Below are 25,829 nucleotides of genomic sequence, written 5' to 3' on the forward strand. Positions count from 1 at the left end.
CCCAGGCGGCGGCCCGAGCGGCGGGTCTCTTTTTTTGGGTTTTTTTTAGTCCGGGATTCCCCCCAGGCGGCGGCCCGAGCGGCGGGTCTCTTTCTTTGGGTTTTTTTAAGTCCGGGATTCCCCCCAGGCGGCGGCCCGAGCGGCGGGTCTCTCTTTTTGGTTTTTTTTTAGTCCGGGAGTCCCCCCAGGCGGCGGCCCGAGCGGCGGGTCTCTTTTTTTGGGTTTTTTTTAGTCCGGGATTCCCCCCAGGCGGCGGCCCGAGCGGCGGGTCTCTTTCTTTGGGTTTTTTTAAGTCCGGGATTCCCCCCAGGCGGCGGCCCGAGCGGCGGGTCTCTCTTTTTGGTTTTTTTTTAGTCCGGGAGTCCCCCCAGGCGGCGGCCCGAGCGGCGGGTCTCTCTTTTTGGTTTTTTTTTAGTCCGGGATTCCCCCCAGGCGGCGGCCCGAGCGGCGGGTCTCTCTTTTTGGTTTTTTTTTAGTCTGGGAGTCCCCCCAGGCGGCGGCCCGAGCGGCGGGTCTCTCTTTTTGGTTTTTTTTTAGTCTGGGAGTCCCCCCAGGCGGCGGCCCGAGCGGCGGGTCTCTTTTTTTGGTTTTTTTTTAGTCCGGGATTCCCCCCAGGCGGCGGCCCGAGCGGCGGGTCTCTCTTTTTGGTTTTTTTTTAGTCTGGGAGTCCCCCCAGGCGGCGGCCCGAGCGGCGGGTCTCTTTCTTTGGGTTTTTTTAAGTCCGGGATTCCCCCCAGGTGGCGGCCCGAGCGGCGGGTCTCTCTTTTTGGTTTTTTTTAAGTCTGGGAGTCCCCCCAGGCGGCGGCCCGAGCGGCGGGTCTCTTTTTTTGGGTTTTTTTTAGTCCGGGATTCCCCCCAGGCGGCGGCCCGAGCGGCGGGTCTCTTTCTTTGGGTTTTTTTAAGTCCGGGATTCCCCCCAGGCGGCGGCCCGAGCGGCGGGTCTCTCTTTTTGGTTTTTTTTTAGTCCGGGAGTCCCCCCAGGCGGCGGCCCGAGCGGCGGGTCTCTTTTTTTGGGTTTTTTTTAGTCCGGGATTCCCCCCAGGCGGCGGCCCGAGCGGCGGGTCTCTTTCTTTGGGTTTTTTTAAGTCCGGGATTCCCCCCAGGTGGCGGCCCGAGCGGCGGGTCTCTTTTTTTGGGTTTTTTTTAGTCCGGGAGTCCCCCCAGGCGGCGGCCCGAGCGGCGGGTCTCTTTTTTTGGGTTTTTTTTAGTCCGGGATTCCCCCCAGGCGGCGGCCCGAGCGGCGGGTCTCTTTTTTTGGTTTTTTTTTAGTCCGGGAGTCCCCCCCAGGCGGCAGCCCTAGCGGCGGGTCTTTTTTTTCTTCGAGGAGTCCGTAGGTTCTCCCAGGCGGCGGCCTGACGCGGCGAGAGGTGCTTTGCGCCTCTCCCCGCGTCAGGCTGGGACCAACTGCGAGGCGCGCTGCGCGCGGCTCGCAGTACCTGGGGCTGGGAATCGGAGGGACCAATCGGCAGGCGCTTCGCGCCTGCCGATTGGTCCCTCCGATTGTCTGTCATGAGGAAGGGTCCAATCTGGACCCTTCCTCATCCCGGACTCATCCCGCCCCAGGACCCCTTACTGTTTTATTTAGTCCGTGGCGCCCGCGGCGCCACGGGCGGTTTACAGATTATTGCAGGTAGAAAGGTCATCCCATTAAAGCATTGCAAAGTGGTTAGAAATGTAATGTGTCAAATACTTGGATTTTCTGATTAAAAGTATTTCGCCTGTTCTTGAATAAGACTCTGTGTTTCATGGGACACACCTGCTACTGAGCAACAAAAAGTAAAAACCAAGGGGCACCTTTAAGGTGAATTAAACTGATTCCAACATAAGCATTGGTAAGTTGCCCTTTTTTGGATGCACAGTAAGAAGCTGAACATTTCCTCAAAAGGGAGCTGCAGCCTGTCGTAGGCCATTGAGTTGGGAGTCACTGTGTAAGAGGTTCCAAGGCTCTCCAGGGGCTCCGTTTTCTTCCAGAACCCAGCTTGCATTAGAAAGTAGACAGCCCGACAGCCAGCTGTAAGCATACAGCAGGATGGATCGCAGCACAGTACTGTGGTTATAATCCTGTTTTGCTGTAACGGGTATGGTGAACAAATGTCACATGCTTGTTTATATTTCTGCAACTCAGCCTGTCTCTCTCTGCAACTGAACCCCATGAGAGGTGGCAGCCTGCAGCTTCTCATTACTCATGCGGTGCACTGACCGCGTCTGTCCCAGTCTCATACTCAGACACGCTGCTGAAGAATTCCTGACATGCCACAACTGGTGACATTTCCATTTGCACATCTGAAGAAAGGAGCGCTGACTCCGAAAGCCAAGGCTGGAGTAGACACGGTCGGTCTTGAAAGTGCCTCTTTGGTCTGAGCCGCGTCAGCAAAATGCATCTTATGAAATGCGCAGTCTTATTCAAGGACAGCATGAATGCAGTCAAGATGTCACGAGCCAAAATATTTGATACCTATGACATTTCTAATGATTTTGCGGAGCTCTGGTCTCATGATCTTTCTAGCTTCATGATATTTCTGCTCTGCTAGAAAGGTCTTGAGCTGCAGAAATAAACTTGTCTTCCTCTGGGGAAAAAAACCAAAGGCTTATTTATTTATTTATTTGCGAAAGGGAAATGGCTAGAGATTAAAATACTTGAACACAGTTCTGCTGTTCAGGTCTCTGTGAGGACACCAGTTTTATTGCATGGTTCCCATTCATTTTAAAGGTAAATGAGATCAGAGGACCTGGTTGTTTCCACGGTATACCTTTGCGGCAAAGGCATACCTTGATGCAAAAAGACCCAGTTTGGTTGCAAGCTAGGCTGATAGCATGACATTAGGCTTGGAAATGTGAAATTGTTTTATCTTTTGCTTCTTTCCCTTCTCTTTTTGAACATATAGCTGGAGCGGAGTTACCAGAGGTTTACTGCTTTCTATGCTAGTCGCCATAGTGGAAGAAAATTGACTTGGTTGTATCAGCTATCCAAAGGGGAACTGGTTACCAATTGCTTCAAAAACAGATACACGCTACAGGTGAGATTAGCCTTGGATCGGTAGAGACGTCCTGCAGGTGCTGTTGAAGGCAAGAGTCAGAGACATGGCAGGCAGGCACGAAAACCTCTCCCAGAACATTTGGGAAAGATATGATGGGGGTGGGGTAGGTGGGAGAGGTGAGTGGGTAGCTGTGGTGCAGCAGGCTTTCACTGGAAAACCCACACCTTGAATAAATCTTGTTGGTCTTAAACAGGGGTAGTCAAACTGCGGCCCTCCAGATGTCCATGGACTACAATTCCCACGAGCCCCTGCCAGCGAATGCTGGCAGGGGCTCGTGGGAATTGTAGTCCATGGACATCTGGAGGGCCGCAGTTTGACTACCCCTGGTCTTAAAGGTGCCACGGGACTCTGATTTTATTGTGGGAATTTATGTTTGGGTCTGGTCAGTGCCTGGATGGGAATCTGTCAGGAGACTTTGTTGTGCCACATTCTGTTTCCTGGACGAAGGGCAAAGTATGAATGCCGAAAATAAAGAGGCAGCCCCATTTTTTGCCCCTTTTGATTTGTATGCTATAGATAGAAGCGTTGAGGTATGCCACCCCACCCACACATGCGGTTCTTCAATGCCTCGTGTTGGATCTTGGATTGTGAGTAAGGTTGCACACTCCGGTGAGCACCAAAGCCCAAGGTGGCCTGCGGCACGAAGGGGAGGGGCACTGTGGCCGCCTCGGGCTTTGGTGCTAACCGAAGCAGCCGAAGAGCGCCAAAGCACGGCACCCTAATTGTAAGTTCTGCAGGGGTGATGACCCCTGAAGTGCACTCAAGAACTCTCTCTCAGTCTGTAGCCTTCTCTAGCCTACTACTACAAGACGAATTATAAATCAGAATGATTACGTTTTTAAGGAGATCTATTTGCTTAGTATTTAGTTGAAACTTCATGATCAGAGGGAGAGAGATTAATGTGAATTTGTTCTTGGCTGCGTGCCTTGGGGTGTGAAGGAGCTAAATGGTATCCAAATTGGTTGGATATGAATTTTTATTCAAGCACATTTCCCCCTTTCTTTCTTGAAGGCATCTACATTCCAGATGGCTATCCTACTGCAGTACAACACAGAAGATGCCTATACCGTTCAGCAGCTGACCGACAGTACACAAATTAAAATGGTGAGCAACGTGGCTTGGGGGGCTGTGTGGCTCCCTTTCACTCCAGGCCTCTGGGCCCCTTCGCCTCCTTGGTTTCCTTGCATGCCTCGATGCTTCATGTTAATCACTGTGACACAGGCAGATTTCAGCATTGTGAAAATTATGATTTTAATGATAAAGCAGATTTCTAGACGTGAAAGGGAAAACAGGTTTGTAACTCACAGGAGAGGGGGGGGTCACCCTCCACATAAGAAGAGGAATTGGTTCTTAGATGCCGCTTTTCTCTACCCGAAGGAGTCTCAAAGCGGCTTCCAATCGCCTTCCCTTCCTCTACCCACAACAGACACCCTGTGAGGGAGAGGAGGCTGAGAGAGCCCTGAGATTACTGAAGAAGAAGAAGAGTTGGTTCTTATATGCCGCTTTTCTCTACCCAAAGGAGTCTCAAAGTGGCTTCCAGTCACCTTCCCTTCCTCTCCCCACAACAGACACCCTGTGAGGTGGGTGAGGCTGAGAGAGCCCTGATATTATTGCTCGGTCAGAATTTATTTTCTCTAATAAGATTAACTTTACATTAACTAAAGTTACATTAACTAATGTAAAAATTTATAAATGGTTATTAAAGAGTAAACTTTTTCTCCCCTCCTTTAGGATATTTTGGCACAAGTTCTACAGATTCTGTTAAAGTCTAAGTTGTTGGTAAGTTTGTGTTTGGGCAGGGGGGAGGAAGGGCGAGAGATTAATCGAGTGTTTCTCAGACTGTGGTTTTTGTTTGTTCCCAGGTCCTGGAGGATGAAAATGCAAATGTTGATGAGGTGGAGCTGAAGCCAGATACCTTAATAAAATTATATCTTGGTTACAAAAAGTAAGGAAGAATGACTTCTGCAGACTCTGTGTCTAATGACAGATTTCCAGACCTCATCTTGTGGGTGTAGAAATTTGAAAACATCTTAAATCCTGAGCTGGCTGCTGAGTGAGCTTGCCCTGGAGGCTTTCTGGCAGCCTCTTATGGCCAGGCAGACTGGACCATTGCAGTGTCCTTCCCAATGGGTGGGCCCATTCTTGAATACAACCATGATTTACCTTACTTAGGCCTGAAACCTGCGCCAAATTGTATTACAGTGTTCCTTTCAGAGTGCTCCATGCAAATGGTGCAAAACCGGGTTTCTTCCTAAAAGAACGCCATCAAGCACTAACTTTGAAAGGAGCTGAAATAGGGAGGAGGGTGAGGCAAAGGCTGAAAAAGAGGACATTTGGCCCTGAAAGCATCCCAAATTGTTTTGCATTTGCCGAGTTATGGTACACACCGGCCACTACATGCGCCAATGGAGCTGCTGGGCCAGGGTGCATCCGTTTGTTTATTTGATTTCTAGGCCGCCCTACCCTGCAAGCCGGCTTGGGGTGGTTCTCAGCATATAATACGTTACAGCCATCTTAAAAATTAAAACCCCTTAAAATTCTTAACATACCGATTACTGCTTCCGCAGCCCCCATGCCTCCTGATTGTCTTGTCTACAGGCAAGCTAGAATTCCACAAGCGGGGCTTGGACAACGGGGGAGTCAGGGCCAGTGGCTGTTCTTCATTAGTTTTGGCCTCAGCCATAAGCTTGGTGGAAGAATGCCACTTTACAGGACCTGCAGACCCCAAAAAGTTTGGGAACGAACCGCTGGCTTGGCTTCTTCAATTTTTTGACTTTGTTCATCGTCTGCCTTTCCCACTGAGACTCCAGGCGGATGGGGCAGCGTAAGTCAAGGAGGTCAATAGAATGAAACGCCTAATGACCAATGCAGTAGGACTAGGATGACACCACTATGAAACAAAGCATCAAGATGACACTCGAAGCAACACAGGAAATTGTATTACATCAGCAGAAAACAATGCAGTGTGAGCAGGGTAGAAATGCAGCAAACTTACCGAATGCACACTGGTGTTTCTGGTGCTCTTCCCAGGCCACGTGGCATTCCTGTGACAGAACAAAACTTAACAATATGTGGGGGGTGGGGGATGTTGCTCAGGATTTTAAATAAAGGTAAAGGTATCCCCTGTGCAAGCACCAAGTCATGTCTGACCCTTGGGGTGACGCCCTCCAGCGTGTTCATGGCAGACTCAATACAGGGTGGTTTGCCAGTGCCTTCCCCAGTCATGACCGTTTACCCCCCAGCAAGCTGGGTACTCATTTTACCGACCTCGGAAGGATGGAAGGCTGAGTCAACCTTGAGCCGGCTGCTGGGATTGAACTCCCAGCCTCATGGGCAGACAGCTTCAGACGGCTGCCTTACCACTCTGCGCCACAAGAGGCTCTAAGGAGGGCGTCACCCCAAGGATTTTAAATAGTTCTCATTAAATCAAAGTGGCCTCTTCTCCCCCCCTCCATTACCGTGTTTCACAAATAATCATATAGACGGGTACTGGGGCATTGCTTTCCTTGACACGCTTTGCTTCACTATAGGCTGAATGAAACCTGCTCGTGGTTCAGATAGCACAGATTGTTAGGAAGTCAAAGTGGCTTTGAAATGTTATAAGAAAATGGGGATAGGAATGAACAAAAAGCCTTTGGTTTAGATTTACTCTTAACTGTTAGTGACCGCTCTGTATTCTGAATAAAGCCGGAGGGGAGGAATAGAGTCAGTTGGGATTGTTTTAAAGTCTTTTAATGGGTATTTTAATGGGGATAGGACTGTTGTGACCCGCCACGAGCCTACGGGGAGTGGCGGGAAATAAATCTAATTAATAATAATAATAATAATAATAATAATAATAATAATAATAATAATAATAATAAAAGATGTGGATTAACAGATTTCTCCACAAGTTTTTGTTCTTTTCATGTCCAAAGGCTAAGCCATTTTGATGGACATTTAGGTATTTTTAGCCTCCCAAAGGAATTGAAATTATTCTTAAGCATGTCCGTTTTAAAAAATGTGTCTTTGAAGGATTAAATCTGATTTTTTTGCTTTAACTTTTTCTGGCAGCAAAAAACTGCGAGTAAACATAAATGTGCCAATGAAGACTGAACAGAAGCAAGAACAGGAAACTACACACAAGAACATAGAGGAAGACAGGAAACTGCTGATTCAGGTAACCTGAAAAAGGGAGGCTCAGCCATTCTTCTCTGGTGCCCTTCCTCTGTGGCTGGCAGGTTAGCAGAGATGCATTCAGTCAAGAGTCTTGGAAATTCTTGGATGTTTGCAAAAGAGCAGTTGGTTTTCAGGCCCTTTATTATTGACAGTGGTTGAAAAATACTTCGTCTTCCACAGTTGAGTCAAATAGTAAGGCTTCTTTGGGGAGGAAGCTAAGGTGAGTGTTCTGTTCAGAATGGTAGTAGCTGGTAGGACAACTGTGCCAAAAGCAGGTATGAATATCTTTGGGAGTACACAAAGCTAGGATATTTTTCATTAGATCTGTTTCATCATTTAGATCTTCAGTACAGCAGAGTGGACCACTGGTTCATTCAGACCAGCGTAGACTAAAGGTGTCCATTCAGCTATATCTGAGCTGGAAAATACCTTATTGGTCTTTTCCAGTTATTCTTTCAGCGGACATAAATCTCAGTATTTTTTCCCACTTTCTTTAGGGGACCATAGAATTGGATCCCTTGGTCCAATCTTTTTGAAATGTTGGGGAGGCTTTTATGGACAGGCACCCCAAGTAGATTCCCCGTTATATCCTATGGGGACCATTCAAGTATAATAGAGTGGGGGGAAATTGGGATTTCTGAACAATCCCAAATTCAGTGCTGGTATTGGGATTCAGGAATATCGGAAAATACCAATCTTTGGAGGGCTCGATATACACAAACTCAAACTACTGTGTGTTCTTTGCACACCCCTAGTAGGACTACTGGAGCAAAGACATTTCTCTGTCCTGATATGACAGACTGGCCCCTGCACGTGCAAAGTATGTTCCCTGTACCTGACCTGGGACCCATCTCCTAAATGCCTGTGTAGAGTGGATTGTACCAAGGAAGCCTGTGTGCATACGGAGCAATTTCAGAGTACCTGTTCTAACCTCTGAACCAGCCCTCCCATCCTCTAAACTTGGTTTATACATGCTGCTATCAGGCACCAACTTTTCTTACTTTGTTTATAATTGGAAATTGCTCACTGCTGTTTCAAAATGTCTTGCTAGAACTTTCAAAGGTAAAACATGCAAGTAGCATTCTACCTGGTACCAAGGCAGTGGTCTAACATCTAGGTAATTTCAGAGCATTTATTCCAAACAACCAAATAAATGTATTTAAGAATGTTGCATATTTTCACTGATGGATTCATCTTTTAGCTGAAAGTTTATGTAGATTAGGCAACATATAAAGTATTACAGCTAAAAGACTTGAATGTTCCACAGTAGTCCTCTTCTCCTTTCCTTTAATTCAATATACCTGCCCACAAGTGGTCACCACTGATTGATATAGGTCGCACTGTGTTTCCTAAAGCTTTTTTCCTTTGTGCTAGGCTGCTATTGTAAGGATCATGAAGATGAGAAAGGTCCTAAAACACCAGCAGTTGCTTGGGGAAGTGCTCACACAGCTCTCGTCAAGATTCAAACCACGAGTCCCAGTAATAAAGGTTTGTCAAGCTGTGGTTGGAAATAGGAAATGTTTTATCTCAACACTACAGGGCTTGATATGCACTCACATAGGGAAGTTGCTTAACAGTAGAGTCACATTTTGCATATGTAACTACAAAAATCAAGCTCTTTCTCTAAATACCGAATCATGGGTTATTAGACTTTTTCAGATAGTTGAAGTGCCTTTTACCATCTCAGATTGGTATAGCAGCTGCAGTTGTTCCTACTGATAGTGTACCTGGCCTCTGCAATGCCTTAGTGCAGTGGTCCCCAACCTTTTTATCACCGGGGACTGGTCAACGCTTGATAATTTTACTGAGGCCAGGAGGGGGTAGTGTTTTGCTGAGGGATGCCACCACCGCCTGAGCCCCTGCTCCACTTGCTTTCCTGCCGGTGCCCGACTTCCCGCCGCCCGCTGGGGGGCACTGCCAGCAACAGCTGCGCAGTGCCATGCCGAGGGGGAGCCCCAGCCATGGCGGCCGCTGGAGAGCACCAAAGGTGAGCCGGCAGCAGAGTGGCAGGGCAGCCCCCAAGGCAGCAGCCAGGGAGGAGGATGAGGAGGAGCTGCAGCCCGGTACCGACTGATCCACGGACCAGGACTGGTCCCCTTTGTGTTGTTGTTTGGGCTGCTGGTGATCCTTGTGATCCTGCCATTGCTAAAGGTTGCCCATGATGCTGCTCCTTGGATGATGGTGGTTTGGTTTTTTTGTGCCTTGCATGCTGCCTGGTGCACTTGTGTAGGACAGGAGCCAAAACCTGAAAAGTAACTCATCAGCTGGTCTGTTGTTAGCGCAGTCAGGACTGCATCTAATCTGCAAAGAAGACATGCAGAAAATCCGAAGACTGGTTTTGTGCTCGGGAAGTTTGCTTTGCTTCTGAACATTATTTCTGTGCTGGATTAGGTCAATGCCATGTGGCTGGACTCACTGGTCAGGGGCAGAGGCTGTTGCCCTCCAGCATGTTCTGCGTCACTTCATTTTTTTTAAAGGCCTTGAAATATATTGATCTTTCGCACTGCGCTCAGTTTAATTGCTGATTGCTTTTCAAACTAGGAGGTCACCAGACAACTCCCTCCGTAATCCACCCCTGTCCAAACAGGGATGAGCTGTATGTCATTAAGCCCTCCCTGCTTTCTGTTTCCACTTCCAGAAATGTATTGACATTCTAATAGAGAAGGAGTACCTGGAGCGGGTGGATGGTGAGAAGGACACCTACAGCTACTTGGCTTAACAGTTTTTCCCAGCTGCCTGGGTGACAACTCAGCAAAGGGTTTATGCAGCAGGACGAATGAGAACACCTGGACTTCCGAGCAGCCAGCCTGCTGCCACTTGGACCTCCCATTTTTACAGCCGAGACCAGGACTCCCATCAGCCAGTCTCGGGATTGCATCAGACCTGCTCAGGATTGACACATTTCAAGTTCTGTAAATATGGACACCAAGGCCATTTAACCGACTTTAAGAACAGGAAGGAACCCGAAACCTCCGCGGAGGGTTGGTTGCATGCTACTGCATTTAAATCAATACATTGGCTACACGACAAAACGAGCTGTCGGCACAGGCTGCACTTAGACACACGTTGGCAGCACTTGGAGGGAGAGTCTGGCTGGGGCCCATGTTGTAATCTGCTTTGAGAAGTCATTTGTATAGTGTTTCATTTTCTAATGTGTGATAAATAAAAAGGATTTAAAAAAAAAAGAATTCTGTACAAGTTGCATTTGGTTTTATTGTTAAGTTCCATGACTTATCTTTCTTAAATGTAAATAAAAAGGTATAATGATTACGAAAGCCAGACCAACTGGGTACTGTTTTGCTTTCCGTAGGACTTCCTCCAAGCAAAGCACGTTGTGGGGTTCGGAATTTAGCGTGAGGGTCACACCAATGTCAAGGAATCAAGAAATTGGGAACTGGAAGCGCACAGCATTTTAAACCATTCAAGGTCATGGTGCTTCTTTCAGAAAACAGATCTCATGCAAATCACGAAACATGAGCACACGTCATGTTCTCAAAACACCGAACAGTGACAAAGAGTTTATACAAATTCTTAACACTCATTGCTCTAAGATTAGCTGTTGGGTGGGGGGAGGACATAACTAAATATTTGCTATCTGTTCTTTGAGCATTCCCTCATCTTCAGTACTTTCACAAATATAGTTTAAAGGGAGGTTGAAGGTTAAGTTTCATAGGGTCATTCTGCCTCGACATGTACCATAAGACTTTACTACCATTCACAAAACAAGTTCCGGAATCTTTTTTGCCGGTCAAACATCCAAAAGACTCTATTTCACCCACGCCTTGTTTAAAGTTCAAGTATCCTTTATTCAAGGTTGAAAAATGTACCACACTGCATTATTGCAAAAGTTCAATGGTACAAAACACATTGCAGCTGGTGAGAAGGCAATAAAAATTACGTTTTAAAAATTTGTCATTATAAATTACACAGGTACAGTACTTTGCAAATTCAGCATTCCAAATTCAATTTTTAAAAAATTGCCCACAGTACTAGAAACTCCTGAAGATAAGGCAGCTGTTTTGTAGAAGAGGTAGTTGATATCAAGGGATTTCCATCTCTCTTTCGATGCCTACATACTTGAGGGCATCAGCCTGGCTGTATCTGAAATGGAATGAGAAGTCACTTGGAGAATGTCGCTTGCCTGTTTTGGAGAGCGACAACTTCTTAGGGGCATACAAATGTACCCACTTGCCATTTCCACGCTGAGGCCTTTTACTTGGCTTTTTTTCACAATGATATGTACCGTATTTGCTGGCGTATAAGACGACTGGGCGTATAAGACGACCCCCCAACATTTCCACTCAAAATATAGAGCTTGTTACATTACATTACAGTACTATGGGCCACTATGGGCAGCTAGTTCTATCCCAACTGAAGTGCACCCGGCGTATAGGACGACCTCCCCACTTGGAGGCATGTTTTTCAGGGGGGGAAAGTAGTCTTATACGCCAGCAAATACTGTAAGTTTCACTGGCACATTAAACTGACGACAAGGAAACTGAGAAGAACTCATGGATTCAATTCACAGACACAAACAAAACAGGATGAGGAGAGCCAAAGTTTGGCCGTAGGATCCCTTCTACTCAAACAAGAGCGTCTTGGAAATATCTGACCCCCTCATGGGGGGCTACCCCTTCACACACTTAAAGAAAGCCTCAAACCTCAGCACATTTTAAACATCTCTACTTTACAGCATCTCTACTAAAAGCCAGCCTGGCTTTAAAATAGATTTCAAGAAATTTCTATATATCAGTTCTTGTCATCAATTCCAGTTCTGCATACCATTTCTGGCAGCCCTCAAATTCTCTTGCTCAGGTTTGTGAAATGCAAAACTTCCATTTGTGGGTTGTCACCTACCTATAGTCAAAAAACAGCTCTTCACCAGTCTGAATGGCTCTCTTAGCAAATATGCCTATTCTGTGATCTCCGTTAACCATCATGACTGGAAAACAAACAGTGGAAAGCCTCTTTTGAGTACTTCTTAAATATCTGCCCCAACGTCCCTTGAACACGACTGTAAACAAAGATATTCACCTTTTGCATAGCAGTTGGGATTGACTGAATGGTTTGCAAATCTTATTTTGTTACCCTTCCGTGTTGCATCAACTACAAAATCTAAATGAAAATACAGTTAGTTAGACTGGATTCTGGCAGAACTAAACATGAATGTTCTGGACTCACAGCACACAATGGCAGCCTTTCTTTACAGCAGTTTGCTTAGCAGGAAGGAAAGCTTTTTAGAAGTTGTCGTCATTGCAGTTCAGTTCCTGGTCTGACTTCAGGTTATTCTGACCCACCAGGGCCTACTGCTGGTTTGGCCATGAAAATGTTTGTTTCAACTTCATTCCTCTGGAGCAGAGATGGCCAAAATGTGGCTCTCCAGATGTCCATGGATTGCAATTCCCATGAGCCCCTGCCAGCATCTTTCTGACAGGCTCATGGTAAGAATAGTCCATGGACATTTGGAGAGCCACCCCTGCTCTAGGTAGCCAGCTAGGCTTTCTAATAAAATCCCATGCTGCCTTTCACACACTGGGTATTTCTCAAACTCTAATTAGCATTTGATGTGACTTCCTTCCAGTGCTATCCTTGCTAAGGGTGTGTGTGTGTGTGTGTGTTGTAAATGTATACAGACTAAGATTTGGTTCTTATATGCCACTTTCTCTACCCAAGAGAGTCTCAAAGGGGCTTCCATTCACCTTCCCTTTCCTCTCCCCACAACAGACACCCTGTGAGGGAGGGGAGGCTGAGAGAGCCTGAGATTACTGCTCAGTAATATATATGGGTATACAAAACCATGTTTAAAATCAACAGTCCTCGTCCCTGCTGCCCCCAAACTGTTAGAAAACTGATACAGTCCTAGACCAGTAACCCTTTCTTCAGACCCTTATGTCCCCGTTAACATCACACCTCACATCCTATGCCAAGATAAGGAATGGGGTACATGATGAAGAGTATGGAGAGTGAAGGGCAACACACCTACCATTGTTTAAGTTGAACAGAAAGCTGCACATGTATTTGTCATATACTTTTCCTCTTCTGTCTGCTTCATCCTGTGAAATAATCTGGAATTTTATTGAAGAGACGGTGTTGATAAGACAGCAATTCAAGCAGGTGTCTCATTCTGTGCCCTTCCTCTTCCCCACCGTATCCCAGCTTTTATGTCTGCATAACCTAACTGGAAAATGACTGGCTTGCGTCCTGCTGTGTTCTGCTGCTAACTGTGATTGCAGAACCTCTGGATCTGTCTTTCCCTTGTGGGCCTCCTCTGAGGCTGCAGGATTAAGGCTAAGACTAACTTTCTCCACATCTTGCCCACACAATAAAGTTTACAGGGAAGGCTGCTGCTGTCTAGCACTCCATGGTTAAAAGCACATACAACAGAAATAGCAAGAGGTATGTTTAATGTTGCTCGTTTGCCATTCTTTAAGTCCCACTGGGTTTCTCAGGGGAGAGGAAGGTGGACTGTAAGGCTAAAGGTATAACTGGAAACCCTCATACGGCTCCCCCCACTCCACCCCACCCCACCTCACCTCCAGTATGCACTGCAATTACTGACTTCCATTACTCGGCATGCAAGGAAGGGTAATTTGTGAAGAGCTCTAGAACAGGGCCCTCCAGATGTCCATGGACTACAATTCCCAGGAGCCCCTGCCAGCATTTGCTGGCAGGGGCTCCTGGGAATTGTAGTCCATGGACATCTGGAGGGCCGCAGTTTGACTACCCCTGCTCTAGAACTATTGCTTTACATCAATGGAATCTAAGCCTCACTCTTTACATATTTTCCTTCCGTCTAGAATGTAAAGCACTATATATTGGGGGGCGGGGGGAGAGAGAGAGGAATCTCATGTCTTGTTCAAGTGGTTTCTTACCTCGCCACAATACTCAGAGATGAATTCGTTTTTCTGTACAGGATCCTTAATGAAAATCCCCCAGCCTGCCACATCAGAAGGTGCTAGCAGCAAATGCTAGCAGAATAAAAACAAGTGCCTTAGAAACAACTCTCAAGCGGGAAACGCTTAACCCTAAACTAGCTGGGAGTCACACGAGAGGCTGCCTGGTTGCACATAAAACTCTCCCTATGAATGAGCCATAGGGGTGAGCAGCAGTGAATTTGTGGATCTCAGCCGGGTGCCCAGGAAATGTCGGGATGTTTTCTTCCCACTAGCTGCTGACCACCCCCAAGTCCCGACTTCAGGAGTCACGCATAATTTCTCTCAAAAGGGACTGCTGCCACTGGATCGATTGTCTCTTCTAATACAACATAAGGAGGATGCACAAACCTTCAAAGGGTGAACAGCCACACCCTGGCAGCTGATGTTATATAACCGTATGGTACAGACTAGGGGGTGAGCTTTGGCTCGGTTTGGCCACCTCGGCAATCACCGCAGCCTGAGGCAGCCACGGCCCAGAGAGATAAGTGATGGCAGTGTGCCAGCCAGCGGCCACACACGTTATGTGGCTGGCGCACTGCCACACTGCTGGCCTCTTATGCGCCACTTTGGGCTTTGGTGCGAGGCGGCTAAACTGAGCCAAAGCACACAGCCCTAGTACAGACTGCTTTGGTATTGCAGGTACATGCTAAAATTAGGCTAGCTTTAATGGATATTCCAGGCCTGACTGCGACAAGCAAGAGACAGGCTCGTGGCTGAACAAAGGACTTTTGCAGAATGATTTTTCTCCCCCTACAGATAAGGCAGTTCTTTCATGCAAGATCCACTCACCTTAGTGCTTCTGCATTACTGTGGCGGCTGGCACCAAAGAACTGACCTGAGGGTCATGCCTATAGTACATGGGTCACTAAATTCTCAGTAACACACACACAAACAGAAACACATACCCCATTTCTATGACACTGTTTAGTTGTATGAAAACCCATTTTATTCTGCAGTGTGTTTACTCTGTCTCTTCCCTGGCCATTTCCCACCGACAATGGAGCATTTTGTACTGTTTGGCAAAGGAGGGGGAATAATGCTAAGAGACGTGGCCCTGCCTAGAAAAGAAGCCAGGTATGTCTGGGGCTACAAGGGGAACTGGAGGAGAGCCAGCAGAAAAGGCAGTAGGATGCGACCACAGCTTCTAAAAGCCATTTGGGCTTTATAAGATCATCATCATCATGAAAACGACCCAAATACACCTCATGCAGCTCGTGTGCGTGCCCAGCAATTTCATTTTTTTTTGGGGGGGGGGGGGGATGGAAAGGGATGCCAGCCACTTTAGTGCACATCGAGTCGAAGGCCCTGTATTTCTAGAGTAACTTAGAAAGTACATTATGGCAACAAAGAGAGCAGCCCCTTTTCCTGACACGATGGACCATGTTGCCAACCACTGGGGTTGAATAGTATCTCGTAACCACTAATTCCTGTTGTGCTGACGCATAGACACTTTGCACTCCCAGATCAAGTACCTCACCTGTGACCTCTCCCACCCCAGGAAGTCCAGGAATTCAAAGTGGATTTCCTTGGGGTGGCCTGCCACATAGCGCCGGAGGGGGGGGGCGCTGTACTGATCCTTTTGTTCCACACAGCTTGACTGCACACGCAGCAAACTATCACCCCCTGCAACTTTACGGGAAATGCTCTGTGAATACTACCTATTGAGTGGCATCAACAGGGGCCTCATAAGGAGACTGGATGGGGGATTCTCATCCCCACGGGTCCCCCCCATGTTATCGCCATTTCCCAACCCAGACCCTGCCTGCCCTTGTTCTCTCCCCCTGGCAACTTCTTCCTTCACTGCTTCCTTCCTTCCCTCCAGCCTCCATCTCTTCCCACTGCTGCGTTTTTTTCTCCCTCCTCTCAGCTTTAGCTTTGCTTTCCTCCTTCTCTTCGCTTAGCACCCCCTCAAGGTTCTACACTGAAACTGCAACCATTGCAGAGGACTCAAAGTACTGCAGTCCGTTTGCCCTAGCCTGTGCAGTTCAAAACAGCTGTTGTAATTTCAGGCGGCAATCTGAAATGACCTTTGTTTCTTTTTAGACTAAACTTTCCCTATAAGGCTGGATGTCCCCCTAGGTTCGGACAAATATTTCTTGTTGCTGTCCCTTACCCAGTTACACAGATTTTCTGACCCTTACTTTGGGTCCAGGTTTGGAACTGGATTTAGTGGCATCTTCATGAATGGGAGGATTTCCACACAGAGCATGACTTTATGGTACCTCCTCTCTGGAGACCTCGGAGACCAGTAATTTGCCTGCCTCTTCTACTCTAGCCAAAAGCTGTTTTCTGTGGGCAGGAATCCTTCTGTCCACAGAAATGCTCAAGTAGCTAGCAGGCACGGATGGCACATGACACCACGTCAGCTGAAACGGCTGACTCTGTGTTCAGACATGCACGGTCAATACCCAGTGCTGCAATCAGACAGGCAACATACCGGGATGATTCAAGGAACAATGCAGGGGCCAAGTGAGAGCTGAAGCCGAAGCCAGCATCTGTGAGATTAGCACAATACCGGGGGTTTAAAAAAGGAGAGCAAGTGGGTGTTGTTCACCAAGGAGATGAAGCACCTTTTTGGATCCACGCTGAATACTGCAGTTCTTGCAAGAGACGTTTTTGCTGTCCCAGTGATCAGCTGCTCCACACGTCAAACAAAGGTCTGGGTCACACTCGCGTACGGCCAGATAGCAGGGACACTGCTTAGTGTTGCATTGTGCTTTGCAGCGGCACCCAGGAAACCTGTTCTGGCCTTTCAGGAAAATAAAACAAGAATCAGGGGAAATGCAGTGGATTTTACATGAGATACGATACATCCCAGCCCTACCTACTACCATGGTGGTTAAGAAGGCTTGCTCACTCGTCTTCCCGTTTTTTAAAAACATTTCAAACTGTATATCCTGCCCGCCAAAGGCCCACGATTGAACACTCCAAGCCAACCCTAAAAGCAGAGCTTTTCAAATTCTACACTCTCAACATGCACACTAAACAAGACCATTTTGGCTGATAAGAGCCCTGGGAAGGATGTCCGATGCATGTTCCCTTCACAAGAATAAACTGCTGTGTGAACTGAGCATGCGCCCCAGACGACACACAACTATCATGGATTTTAAAAATCCCAACTAAGATTGGAATATATTAAAACCAATATATACACCCAGCTTGATGAAGTGGTTAGGAGTGCAGACTTCTAATCTGGCGGGCTGGGTTTGATTCCACACTCCCCTATACAGAGCCAGCTGGGTGACCCTGGGCTCGCCACGGCAGATAAAAATGTTCTGACCGAGCGGAGATATCAGGGCTCCCTCAGCCTCACCCACCCCACAGGGTGTCTGTTGTGGGGAAAGGGAAGGTGCTTCAAGACTCCTTCAGGTAGAGAAAAGCGACATATAAGAACCAACTCTTCTTCTTCAGGGCTCTCTCAGCCTCCCCTCCCTCACAGGGTGTCTGTTGTGGGGAGAGGAAAGGGAAGGTGACTGGAAGCTACTTTGAGACTCCTTCAGGTAAAGAAAACCGGCTCATAAGAACTAACTCTTCTTCTTCTAACCTAATATTGGCAGTACTTGCCTTCTATTCTTCAGAATAATTTATATGTTTCCTCTGCACATGAAATGTTTCAGAATTCTTTTAAGCTTTCAGAAACTGGCCAAGCAATAGGAGTCTTCTAAATTAGATGTCAGAATCACCTGTTCCTCCAACCACTTACATTCTGAGCTGCACTGACAGAACTTCTCACAGAAGTTCTGAGCAATGACGCAGGGGCAGGAGCTGTCACAAGGCTGGCGTGGGTGATCACACGGCTGGTAGTTGTAAACATGGTTCGACGACCCGTCTGAACAAAATACAGACACACTGCAATGACTTCAGGAAGAGTGAATCAGAGAACTTGACAAAAAGGCTTTCAAAGGAAACCCCCATCCTAAAACAAAACCCCTTATTTCCCACAGCAAAAGAAAAGAACAAATGACATGTACAAATAAGATGACCTATGCTACCCTTTTAGGTTTCAATTTGCCCATTTCTGCCTTGGGCACTAAGTCCTACATTGTTCAAGGGGAAAATTTAACAGGCATTTAATATTTTCCCCATTGTAATTAGATGGTTGAAAATATGTTGGAACTGAGTTTTACAACCAAGTATCTGCCTGAAAAGCTCGACCCAACATGGCCCCTGCAGGTATCTTTCTTGACCCCTGCCAAGTGTGTTTTTAACAAGCAGGCGGGGCTTTTGCCCAGCAAGGCTTCTGATTGGCCCACGGAGATTTGATTGGCGGAGCAAGTTTCTCCGAACAATGCTTTGGCAGAACAAGGATCTTCACACAGTGACTGATGCTGTGCGCATACAAGAAAATATTTTTAAACATTGTGTCCATTTTAAAAGGCACCCCGTTAAAACAGTTACTGCTCAAAATGCTGAAGAATTACTATTAATGTTGTGCCCAACCTCGTTCCCTGGCATTTGGTGCTGGGCTCTGCCTCCAAGCCAGCTATGTTGTGGTTGTGCTCAGAGTTCCAGGCTCCACAAGACAGGCGCCCCTGAGCTAAAAGTAACGATAACTGTAAAGGCTGTCGTATGGGTAGAAGTCAGAGGACATGGCTTAAAGGTAAAGGTATCCCCTGTGCAAGCACCGAGTCATGTCTGACCCTTGGGGTGACGCCCTCTAGCGTTTTCATGGCAGACTCAATACGGGGTGGTTTGCCAGTGCCTTCCCCAGTCATTACCGTTTACCCCCCAGCAAGCTGGGTACTCATTTTACCGACCTCCGAAGGATGGAAGGCTGAGTCAACCTTGAGCCGGCTGCTGGGAATGAACTCCCAGCCTCATGGGCAGAGCTTTCAGACGGCTGCCTTACCACTCTGCACCACAAGAGGCTCTTACATGGCTTAGGCTTACAAATTTAATCTGATGCCCTCTTTTTAATAAAGCAATAGAAGGTCAAACCCATGGTTTAAACTCGTGGTTCAAACCCAGATTCCTCAAGCTTTTTGAGCCTCTGGGAAGTCTGACACAGGCTGGTTCAGGCTTTCTCAACCAGAGTCACTTCTGCTCCATTTCTTTTCAGATTATTTTTGGTCCCCGGAGGCATTTTAAAACCAACCACAAGTGTAACAGGTATGGCTTGTGGAGGCAGTTACGGCACTTTAAAAATCCACCTGGTTACCTGTCAAGAATTCCTCTTGTTTTTTTTTTTCACCCCGAGTATCTTGCCACTGTTGGCAGAAAGACCAGCCTGTGGGCTCATCTCAGCAAGACACTGACTGGGAAAGAGCAGAGCCCACTGCTTTGACTTCTCCATTCCAAGCAGTCTGGGTTCAGTGTCAACAGGAGAGGCTCACGGATAAAGATTTAGGGTGGCACGGAGGTTTTTGAGATTAATTTACAGGGAAAACATCATTACTGGCAGATTTATTTTGTGAGGTGAGGTATTTGTCATTTATTCAAATAACATAAATCTCCTCACACTCACTTGCAATGTCTATTACAGCAATGTGGTGAATTCCTCTTTCTCTCACTTTCCTTTCTTGTGTGTAACAGCAGCGATAACAGAACATCTAACTACTGTGGCATGCACAAGTAAAAGTTTCCATTACGTTGCAGTATCAATCAGAGTTTCCCCATTCACACCATCCCTTTGTCAGGGGCGCACTGCCCCCTCCACTGCAACGAGCGGGGAGAATGGGCAGGCTGGAGGGATGCACTGCCTCCCTTCCGCTTAGAAACAAATGCCAGACTCTTGGAGGTTTAGCCGTTTGCCCCTTTGGAAAGCAGCATTTTAGAATTTAGAATTTCATAAGCAAGATACTGACCCTTTTTCAGCTGTATCTTTCTGCAGTGAGCTGCCCACAACCTGTAAAGAGAAAAACACACAATAAAGTTGATGAGCTGTATTGGGAAAGGCAACTGGGGAAAGGCAACATGACAAATATTTTGGAACTTAATTCGACAGATCTTGTGCATGTACAATATTGCAAAGTCCAAGAGAAACTGCAGAATGAGAGATCAACATATAAGTGTTGGAACAAGCCAACTACATATACGTACTGTTTTCTAGCAAATAAACACAGGGCTGATTCAAACATCACTCCTGCCCAGGCAAGCAGAAGCACTCTAGCACTGCGGTCCCCAACCTTCATCTGGTCGGGGACCGCCTCCGGGAGTGGGGGAGAGCCAGCGGCCCGGCTGCCGCAGTTGCTCAAAACGCGCAGGTGGCGCTAACATGCATGCACAGAGTTGCCGCGCGTGCGCGTTTTGGCCACCAGGGGGCGCAAACGCACACGCGAGGCAGTTCCGCGCGTGCGCGTTCGTGTCGCTGGCGCACCGGCCGCTGTGCCGGCTGCTGTGCTGGCCTCTTTCCCCCCTCTCGCTGCAGGGGGGGAGGCAGGCGTGGCCGCTGGCGGCCCACTCCGATGGCCTTTGCGGCCCGGTACCAGGCCGCGGACCGGGGGTTGGGGACCCCTGCTCTAGTGGACAACATACAGTGCGTTTAACAGAGATCTCTGGCAACATGGGCAGTAATTCTCATGGATCATGACGACATATTCTGTGTTATATCAACTGAGATCCTACGCAGACTCAACAGGCCTAGAACGGGCAGTTAAGTCCACTGGTTTCAATGAGCCACATACATGCCAGTGTATGTAAAACTTTGGATCAAGGCATTTGCTTTGTAATGCTATGTTGTCCCTTCTAATAGCAATGCTCTAGTAAATTCTTCATTACTTGGGAGGTGGAATGGAGGCTAAAAACAAGGAGAATTCAGCTAGCTTTTGCTTCAGACCTCATATGGCAACACACGACACACATGGTTTGATGCTACAGGAATGAGGCTTGTGCTTGAAAAGGTTCTCCTCTCTGCATACTCTCTAATCGAGTACTTTTAATAAGTACTTTTTTTGATGCAAAATATCATTTCCCATCAGGTCCAAGCTAGCAAACAATGGTTTGCACTTGACCTCCAGATCAAGACAGCCTGCCACCTGAAGCTGGTGTAGAGAGCAAGCAGGAACCATAGTGTGCCAAGTTGGATACAGAAGCAAAAACTCTGGTTGTGCAGTAAAGCTAAAGTCATTGCTAGAATTTCAGCAGATGACTTAATTTTATCTTGAACCAGCTGGTGTAACTAAAGGAACATGGCTCACGTGGCCAAAGAGTATCGTTTCCTCTTGCTGTATAAAGAAAATCTGATCGGCAGAAGCAGATCCAATTCAGCTAAAAGCCCAGGATACATGCCTATTCTATCAGGATCTACATTCTATGATCCACAGTGCTGTATTTCTAATTTCACAAGTAATTTGTACCCAACGCATATAAGGCATCAGTATCCAGATTTTATTTCAGGCCACAAATGTATGAAAAGTTGTACTTTTTAAAAAATATCTTACTATAGAGAGAGACAACAAATATTAGCCTCTGACTTGTTTTAGATGTGAGTTCAATAGAATAAGTTCTATTGAGTTGAGAGTTCCGGCCACTTTGGCGAGCACAGATGCTCAAGGCGGCCATCACCGCAGAAAGGAGGGGCATCACCGGCGCATGAGCCGCCTCGTGCATCGCCCCGCCATGGCACTAGCCACCTCGGGTGTCGATGCTTGCCAAAGCAGCCGAAGCGCACCGGAGCGCTCAACCCCACTTCAGACCCCAACACCAGCTTCAGGGCTTGAGTTCCAGAGAGGTACTCCTGGATTTGACTCTAACGGCCCTACTGAAACGGGCTCTTTTTTCCTGACTAGAGAGATCTTTATTCTCTCCTGTGGGTTAGCATGGTGTTGGGCTGGCTGGCCAGCCACTGATTTACCTGTGTTTCCTCTTCTTCTTTCTTGGAGGAGTATCAACATCTTCAGCGGGTGCAGGAGCAATAATACTAGATTCCTTTACTCTAAACTCGTACACCTGGAAAGAGAGTGCATGTCTGACACTGGCCCAAGTCATCTGTTTCCCACTGAGCAAGTGTGTTGGTTTACATTTATTTATCTCTAGATTTATTGCATTAATCTATTTCTAGTCATAATCTAGTCTTGTGACAGTAAAGTCATATTCAGTGCAAATAAGAAGATTCTGCTTGTACTAAGAGCCCCTTTGCTCTTACCTGCCTACATGTTTTGGTCCCGATTAACCTGGCAATTGCACAGAAATTGTCGTAATAGGTACCAATGAGAACTCTGAACATTGATGCTTCTGCACCGCTCCATTCAACGTTTTCAGGAGGCTCAATATTTGGCTTCATCTTGATTGGCGTTTGACATCGAGAATTTGCTTCTGCAATGGGAAGAATAAAGAATGAAGCAATGTTTTTCAAGACCCTTTCCCAAAGACCCTGCTTTACTGAAATTCAGCACGGTCGTTAAGAGTGGTCATCTCTAATCTGGAGAGTTGGGCTTGATTCCCCATTCCTCCCCCCCATGCAGCCAGATGGACGACTTTGGGCTAGTCACAGTTCTCTTAGAGCTCTCTCAGCCCAACCCACCTCACAAGGGTGTCTGTTGTGGGAGAGGAAGAGAAAGTTGTTAATAAGGAGCTACTAGGTTGCTACATCACATATTAAAAATTGTACAATTTGTTCTGCAGTTCAACTTACCTGGGTCCCTGTACTATTTATTTAATGTACTAGGGACCAAGCCTGTTGTACTTGTAAATACAACGGGCGCTAGGTGTGCTTTTGGGGCCGGGAGGAAGGCTCCCCCCCCCCCAGCAGCGGCGCAGCCTTCCCCCTGGGCCCAGAAGTGCACCCGTGGCCTCCTCGAAGGCTGGACTCTGAGGCATTGTACGATTTTGAAGTCCCACCTCCAAAATTCCAGGAATATTTCCAACCCAGGGGTAGCCAACCTCCAGGTGGGGCCTGGAGAGCTCCTGTAAATACAACTCATCTTCATAGTATAAAGATCAGCCCCCCCCCCTCCCCCCGGCAGAAAGGACTACTTTGGACAGGGTTGTGGTAGAGAAGAAACATTTAAGGCCTCCCACAAAGTTTGTTGCTGAATTGAAAGACTTGAGGCCTACTGCACAGGGTTGTTGTGCAGATGAAACAGGAGACAGAAAAACCTCCACAACAGCATCCAGTTTCGTCTGCAGAATAACGCTGTGCAGTGGCCTCAAATCTGCAGAGCTGCAAAGAAGAAAGACACATGGCTTGGCTGTGTCTAAGCCCCAGCCAGAACAGTATTTTAAGTGAGAAGGGGCTTTTCTGTGGACTTCCTGTCAGCCAACTGTTTGGCAGAAGGGGAAAGTCCCCCCCCCCCTCAAAGGGAAGGCCCTCAGGCTCCCCTGCGTTGCTCTTGGAAAGGCCTCCCTCCCCTCAGTCAGGACCTGTCAGAGGCTCCTTCTCAGCAGGCCTGAAGGGAGGGAGGGGGAGGGAGCGCACTCTCCAGCCTCCTGCCAGCTCCGGCAGAGTTCTGAGGCAAAGGGAGGCAAGTTACAGTTGGACTTGACAGTTAGGGCAGCCTTGGGGTGAAAAGGGCTGGTGCAGCCTATCCAAGCCTCTGTTCTCATCCCCCTTGGCAGCCCTACTGACCTCCTCTCCCTGCAGTTGTCAGGAGCAAACTGGCAGCAATGTTTCCAGATTGCCCTGGGTGGGCGAGTCGAGAGGCGCTTTGTGCCTCCTGACTGGATGTAACTCTGGTCTGTCCTGGTGAGGGCCCAATGGGAAGGCGCTTTGCGCCTTCCATTTGGCCCCTCACCTGACTGGCTGGAATTCTTGACAGTCCGGGCGAGGGGCCAATCAGTGTCTTCCGCTATCCTGGACTGGCCCTGCGCCTTTCTCCTCCCACTTAGGCCTTAACCATTTATTTATATTGCTTCCAGCAGTTTACAGATGTGTATAAAATAGCCAGGAGATCTGAGAATTGTCTGTCATGTTTTCCCATTGGCTGCCTCCATGTGTTAACCCCTTGTGTTCTTTGGAAGAACTACCACCCAAATCCTTGGAAGTCTCCCATGGAAATACTAGCTGGGGTCGGCCCTGCTTAGCTTCCAAGATTTTATGGGATTGGGCTTGCCTGGACTATCCATGTCAGGACTTGGCCTTTATATGTAGAGTCTAGGTCAGTGTCTCCTTCATCTTTCAAGGCCCATTCTTTGAAAAATAAAAATTGGGAGTGCACATAGACCAATGACAGACCCAAAGGCAGGGAATGATCTCATTGTACTGAGTCAGGCTAGAGATGCGAAGGATGAAACCTAGGACCTTCTGCATGAAAAGCAGATGCTCTGCCCCTTCTCCCATGCTTCTGCACTGCCTAAAACCAAGTCATTCGGTCCCTCCTGATGCAGAGAGAAAGCAGACAAACTGCCCTCAGACACAGCCCATTGAAAGGCTGAAGCTTCAGAAGCACCATCTAAGTATGCCAGGAATTTATTTCTCATGGTGCACTAGTCTTCTCCCTGGCCACATTACTGTTCCTCAGAGGCAACAGATGCGTCAAAAACAAACGGCTTTGCTTCTTCAACAACCCGCACAAGAGATAACTGTGGCAGATTTGGCACTCTTTACTATGAGAGTTTTGTTATGTTTTATAGTTTTGGGTGTCAGCATCACAGCAACCGTCCTCTTACTTGCTCAGGTTGTACATGCACGTGTACATGGCCCATGTATTTACAGCCAGCTCAAAGCCAAATTCCTTTGAGACACTTAAATCGCAGTAGTAAATTTTATGCAAACTTTTTTCTTCACAAGACCGTACTCCTTAAAATGGTCTCTCTAAAATCTAGAGAACGAAACTGGAAGTACTTTCGTATTGGGGTTCCATAATTAGCTATTCTGCAACCAAGTTATTGAAAGGCCACAGTGCAAAACAAAACTAACCACTGTTATGTGGGACGGAACCAAGAGCTTAATCTACCCCAAGAGCTCTTTTCACTCAAACACACGCCCTGCATGGGGCTCACCCGAGGAGCTTGAAGTCTCGTCTTTCTTCTCTTCCTCTTCCTTATCGTTATTCTCTCCCCCAGTTTCAGTCCCAGCTTCTCTGTCACTATCCGTATCCTTCGATTCCAGCACGTTTATAGTTGGCGTGCTCGGCCGGCTGGTGTTGTTGGGGAGCCTTCCCCTTCGACGGCCCCCTGGGCGCTTGGGTGGCGTCTTTATTCGCTCAGCAGTTAGAGCAGCAGCAAATTCTTTGGCTCCTTCCTGGGTAATGGACGAGATGGAGAGCTGTGTTAGTCTGTCTGCAACAGCAGAAAAGAGCAAGAGTTCTGGAACACCTTAAAGAGCCACTGGCCACTTCTTCAGATGCAGCTGGAATAGGCACCAATCTGTCTTTTTGTCTGGGAGACCGGAATGATTTCAGAGGCCTCATGATAGATACTAATTTTTCCACACTTACCAACCTCTGCTCATCACCCTAATCCAATCTGACTGGCTATTGTCATTTGCTTGCTATTGTCATTCAACATCCAAAATCATTCTACTCTAAGATATAAAGCAGGGGTAGTCAAACTGTGGCCCTCCATGTTCGCTGTCAAGGGCTCAAGGGAATTGTAGTCCATGGACATCTGAAGGGCCGCAGTTTGACTAGCCCTGATATAAAGACACAGGAGCTCACATTCTAGCTGTATCTGAAGAAGGGAGCATTTGTCGGGAACGGCAGTCATTTGAAAGTCCCGGCATTTCGCGTTTGGTGGCAAAGTTTATAACTGGATCACAAATATGCTGCTGCTTCTGCCAAACAGATCAGCGACAGCAGTGACAGGTTTACTCAGCTCTATA

The 25,829-nt window shown here is 47.4% G+C and overlaps 2 protein-coding genes across 9 annotated transcripts in view; one reads left to right on the forward strand and one right to left on the reverse strand.

Moving 5' to 3' along the window:
* Positions 1–10,477, forward strand: part of CUL1 (cullin 1) — a 56,794-nt gene extending 46,317 nt beyond the window's left edge. Inside the window, exons 16-22 of the mRNA XM_077303713.1 lie at positions 2,886–3,017; positions 4,050–4,142; positions 4,770–4,817; positions 4,901–4,983; positions 7,092–7,197; positions 8,571–8,684; positions 9,835–10,477. Coding sequence (XP_077159828.1) covers positions 2,886–3,017; positions 4,050–4,142; positions 4,770–4,817; positions 4,901–4,983; positions 7,092–7,197; positions 8,571–8,684; positions 9,835–9,915 — 657 coding nt within the window. The 3' untranslated portion in view covers positions 9,916–10,477. The remainder of the gene's footprint in view (positions 1–2,885; positions 3,018–4,049; positions 4,143–4,769; positions 4,818–4,900; positions 4,984–7,091; positions 7,198–8,570; positions 8,685–9,834) is intronic.
* A 501-nt stretch (positions 10,478–10,978) lies between these two features.
* Positions 10,979–25,829, reverse strand: part of EZH2 (enhancer of zeste 2 polycomb repressive complex 2 subunit) — a 78,930-nt gene continuing 64,079 nt past the window's right edge. For 5 of the 8 annotated variants that reach the window (XM_077303710.1, XM_077303704.1, XM_077303706.1 and 2 more), the window contains 11 exons: positions 25,010–25,250; positions 22,215–22,384; positions 21,924–22,018; positions 19,936–19,976; positions 17,835–17,960; positions 16,702–16,880; positions 14,069–14,164; positions 13,180–13,261; positions 12,231–12,311; positions 12,054–12,138; positions 10,979–11,297 (listed from right to left, as the gene is read on the reverse strand). In XM_077303710.1, coding sequence (XP_077159825.1) covers positions 11,237–11,297; positions 12,054–12,138; positions 12,231–12,311; positions 13,180–13,261; positions 14,069–14,164; positions 16,702–16,880; positions 17,835–17,960; positions 19,936–19,976; positions 21,924–22,018; positions 22,215–22,384; positions 25,010–25,250 — 1,257 coding nt within the window. In that variant the 3' untranslated portion in view covers positions 10,979–11,236. The remainder of the gene's footprint in view (positions 11,298–12,053; positions 12,139–12,230; positions 12,312–13,179; positions 13,262–14,068; positions 14,165–16,701; positions 16,881–17,834; positions 17,961–19,935; positions 19,977–21,923; positions 22,019–22,214; positions 22,385–25,009; positions 25,251–25,829) is intronic. The other 3 variants (XM_077303705.1, XM_077303709.1, XM_077303708.1) reach the window with 3 other exon arrangements.

This window comes from Paroedura picta, chromosome 11 (genome assembly GCF_049243985.1).
Source record: "Paroedura picta isolate Pp20150507F chromosome 11, Ppicta_v3.0, whole genome shotgun sequence".
Lineage (NCBI taxonomy): Eukaryota > Metazoa > Chordata > Lepidosauria > Squamata > Gekkonidae > Paroedura > Paroedura picta.